A 4,463-nucleotide genomic window follows, 5' to 3' on the forward strand; every position below is an offset into this window, starting at 1 on the left:
TACATTACAGCTCAACTTGCAGATCAAGAAGCAAAAGTGTACAGACTATCCAGCGTCCACTAAAATGGAAGATTTGTCAAGCAATAAAGCCTGTCATCGTCCAGAACCTCCAAATCATACCAATCAACAACAGAAATACCGAAAGAAATATTTGCATTACATTTTGAGTTTGCCAACGATTCGTTGGACAAATGGGCCAACACACAAAAGCCAACCGACTCACGTAACTTGTCAGCAGCACCTTGAGAGATCTCTCCCTTACCACGTGCATTGCATGCAAGCCATGTGCTTGGCAGTAGGGAGGTGATCTGTCACATAATATCATTCCAGTTGCCAGATGATTCTTGCCAACGCTAGATTAGGAAATAACCAGAGAAATTCAGTGTGCCTGCCACAAGAGAGTCCCTTCTTGACCAGCGATAGTAAATCTACCAGCGAATGGGGCTTTGTGTTATGAATTCAGGAGCTTTGTGTTATGAATTCAGGTCCATCAGACCATCCAGTGCAGAATTGGGGCACTCCATGCACCTTCGCCTCTGCTTAACGATTCTTGCCAGACGATTCTTGGCAACGCTAGATTGGAAAATAACCAGAGAAATTCAGTGTGCCTGCCACCAGAGAGTGTAGATGCATGGAGTAGTGATGGAAGAACGCTATATCGGTGTGAACATATGTATATGCAACCAAATGAAACAAATGGAGAGCTGGGAAATCTCACGGTATTACTGCAGAGTCTTCAATCTGTGGATTGCACAGCAGACCAACCTTCTGAATCTATAGCCGATGATGTAGCTTCTTTGTTCTTGTAGTATTCTGTAGAGATTCAGAAGCTGATGAGATCAAATTTTGACATTTCAGAAATGAAACTCTGGTGGAAAAACGGTGATGGCTAGCATGAAATTATCCTTCTACTCTATCCAGAACAAATGAAGGCGCTACTTTCCTAGGAGATCCCTAAAGGATCTAATGTGGGCTTTACAAAGAAAAATAGGTAAGTTATATGTCAATTCAGAGTAAAATCATAGCTTAGTAGTGGATTTAATTTTACAGATGGTGTAACTGTTTTCTGCTCATAAAAATCTTGAAGGATGCTAATAAAATTCATATAATCTCATACATCGGTCAACATCTTATGAATCGACAGAAAGCGTCAATATCTGGATATGAAACTGGTACAAGGGCTGCAGGGTTTTACTCAGAAATTTAAAATCCAGATCAAAAAAAACAAGAATATACTTACTGGTATTACCTGAAGCAGTCATCTACGGTGACACGATTTCAATCTGTCCAAGGGAAAAAGCCCAAATGGAACCGAGTCAAAAATCTTGGACTATAACCGAAAACAATAATTCTATGCTTAGAGATTGCAGAATCAAAGTAATAATACAGTGCTACAGAAAACTAGAGTGATAGCGGTACTAAGGTTTGATGGGTAAAAACCCTAAAGAATAGGAATAGGAATTTCGAAGATAAAAAATATAAAACATTTGTTACAAGACATGGAAAATCCAGGCCTAAGAGGAAACCTGTAAAGTCGACCCAGATGTGAAGAACTTTGATGATGTGCTCCAAGCACGAACTGGGCGCACTATTCATGCTCTGGCAAATGGCGTTGAGGTACGCTGTGTGTCCATAGAAACCCAGGTCGTTAAGGTCTTATTGGAATACAAGGAGGACATATGGAACAACCGGGATTTGTTTGAACTGGTAGAAGAGTATTTCGAAAATAGTTTACAAACCCTGGATTTCTGCACTGTGCTGGAGAACTGTCTCAGAAAGGCTAGGAACAACCAGCTGTTTATTCAAATCCACTGCCAAACATTTAAGTTCACCAAAAATACAAGAATGGCAAAGCCCATTTTAGGGCAAAACGTTACCTATTCGAGCATAAGTGCCTTCGGGTATGGCAATGGACAAATCTGTGGGCACCAGGGCCTTCCCTCGGGCGGGCACCACACAAGAAGTCGCACTGCAAGAACAAGACAGAAGTGACCAGCAAGTTTAGAGGGTAAAAATAAACAAACGCAAGAGACAATGTGAAGATAAGATGGCACTGAAAACGCACCTAGAGAGATCATATCCGGCTGCCAAAGCCGAACCTCTAGAAGGCAAGATAGCATTAGACGAAAGCTTCTTTACGCGCAATAATGGCTCAAAGGCACCTTCCATGCCATTATTCTTCAAATACGTGACGTTCCCATTCAACTCTAGCCAGTGCAAGAAAATGCAGGAAGAACTGTCGAACTTTAAGACTGCTGGTAGCCCGTTCTCTGAAGATTTCTTTAAGCATTTCGATTCTGTTTACAGAAGGCACACACACATGCTAGAGAAGCTTCAGCTACAGAGGAAAAAGCTCGACAAGAAACTGAGGAACGTTAGGGCTTGGAGAAAGGTTTCTAATATCATATTTGTGGCGACCTTTGCTACGGTTCTGATATGCTCTGTGGTTGCAGCGGCCGTTATTTCCCCTCATGTTGCAACTGCCATAGCTGCCGCGGTTCCAGCTGTTAATACCCTGCAACAACACGAGAACACCTGTTAATACCATGCAACCATAGCATATACTTTATGAAATAACCAAACCTGTTTACCAACAACATTTAATGTTTCAAAACTAATGTTAACATTAAAACAAGCCCTTTTACGGTTAGCCAAAATGCAGCAGCCTTAAAACCAATATAACCCATGGTCAGGCCTCTTCCGCCTCGGGAAGAGGCCAAATAAGATGAGAAAGGTTAAGCCGGAATGCGACTTCGGTTATGTGCACATAAAACCTCACACGACTTTAGTATAACCGCCGTATAACAGATGGAGAAAGCATTGAACTAATGCTAAGTCGGCATTGAACGATTACAATAGTCCCTGCCGGATGCCAGATGGCAGGGACTAATAATATTTTAATTCTATGGAAATTTTAGAAATATGATAAATGGTAATGAAATCAATTATTTCACTTCTATTCAAATAGAGGTGACGAAAATATTTTGTAATGAAATCAATCGTTTGATTTTCATTCTTTTTATTTATAATATTGCAAAATAACCCTAGAATTCACGATAACCAGAAGGTTTTGTCGTAGGTATCAATACATGATGATGCCATTGACGGACAACAAGCAGTGTAATTTAAGGAATGTCATACAAATTGTTGTATTGACCGGGACATGGAGGTGAATAAATTTCGTTGTGTTTGGAATTTGTGTGGATAGAAATTCTGTCAATCCTCTGGTTCTTTAGCCATAAAGTAGATGAATATGGGAAGATTCTAGTTTGTTAGGCTAGTGAGTGGGGACATAGTGATATCAAAGTTGCAGAAATTCAGAGTTATATTTTGAATTTCAAGTTGTTGAGTGAGATTTTTTTGGAAGTTTTTCCGGTGGGTTTTTCCTAAAGTCTGGTAGGAATTTATTGAAATCACAAATTTGATGGGTAATTCCTGCACAATCGAAGTGTCCTAAGGGTTTTTTAGGGTGCTGAATCTATATATATAACCAAAAAACCAATTCAAATAACGCAAATCAAGATTTCACCTCAAAATTTTCTGCCAGATTCTTGCACTGGAAAGTCCAAAAGGTCACACTAAAGACAACTTCTTTTGAATTTTGTTTTTCTTCGTATTGAAAGAGTATGGGAGGAAAGAGTATGTATTTTTTGTTCTTTCGGGAAAGTGGAAACATAAAAACACTTCATTTTAGAATGTGAGGCCTTCGAAGACAACAAGGAAAGTTATCCAGATATTTTGGCAACTAGCTCTTTGGATAATCTATTTAGCGAAGGGTTTGGCGAGAAGCTGGGAAGGTTAATAATGAGACTTCACAGGAAAAGGGTTGAATACATCAACCAGATGAAAAAGCAATATGTCCCATAGGCTATCTATAGTCATGTGGATGTTAAATTATTTTTCTTTCTTTCTTTCTTTGATGTGACACGTTGGTAACACAAGTCACATTGTTAGGAGTAGTCGAATGAGTCGATGATTTTGACTTCGTTTTTCAGGTCCTCCCTTTGCAGATGATTTCCCTCATTCTTTCCTCTAGCTTTGACTCTCGCTCCTTGCCCATCTCCATCTCCTGCTCCCTCTTCCTAAATGTTTGTGTGACACTTATTTCTCAATATATAGAGAAATTAATGCGATTGGGTTGTATATGCTCACCATTAGATGCTTCAACTCCCACTCCATGTTCGTCTTCATCTCCCGCTCTGGCACGCCCCTATCCCTGATGGTAGTCTTTCAACCACACATAGGCGGGTGTGGCACCGCTACACTCTTTTTTTTCACCAATACTTGATGTACGGACTATGCCTAACTCTTCAACACTTAGTTCATTTTCCAATACTTTAAGTGTTATATCACAGCAGAAAGAAAATGTTCATTCATATTTCATTATTTCATCATTATATATGCACAACAGATAAAAAACAATATTCAATGGGAGGGCAACTCCCAATACTGAAGTCTACCTA

General features: G+C 39.7%; 1 protein-coding gene across 7 annotated transcripts; it reads right to left on the minus strand.

Moving 5' to 3' along the window:
- Positions 1-632: 632 nt before the first annotated feature.
- Positions 633-2,193, minus strand: LOC149193542 (deoxyuridine 5'-triphosphate nucleotidohydrolase-like). Of its 7 annotated transcripts, none has more exons than XM_089406738.1 (5): positions 2,066-2,193; positions 1,878-1,969; positions 1,527-1,622; positions 1,250-1,283; positions 633-813 (listed from the first exon to the last, which is right to left on the minus strand). In XM_089406738.1, exons 1-4 carry the CDS (start codon positions 2,167-2,169, stop codon positions 1,279-1,281), a joined length of 297 nt encoding a protein of 98 aa, XP_089262864.1. In that variant the 5' UTR covers positions 2,170-2,193; the 3' UTR covers positions 633-813; positions 1,250-1,278. The 7 variants fall into 7 exon arrangements, with proteins under 7 accessions (XP_089262864.1, XP_089262862.1, XP_089262863.1 ...); XM_089406736.1 differs by having other exon boundaries at positions 1,241-1,283; XM_089406737.1 differs by having other exon boundaries at positions 633-830; positions 1,241-1,283.
- Between the last annotated feature and the right edge of the window lie 2,270 nt (positions 2,194-4,463).

The sequence above is a fragment of the Pinus tabuliformis genome, chromosome 2_2, assembly GCF_031772625.1.
Source record: "Pinus tabuliformis cultivar Carrire ecotype Pingquan chromosome 2_2, CPIR1, whole genome shotgun sequence".
Taxonomy (NCBI): Eukaryota; Viridiplantae; Streptophyta; class Pinopsida; order Pinales; family Pinaceae; genus Pinus; species Pinus tabuliformis.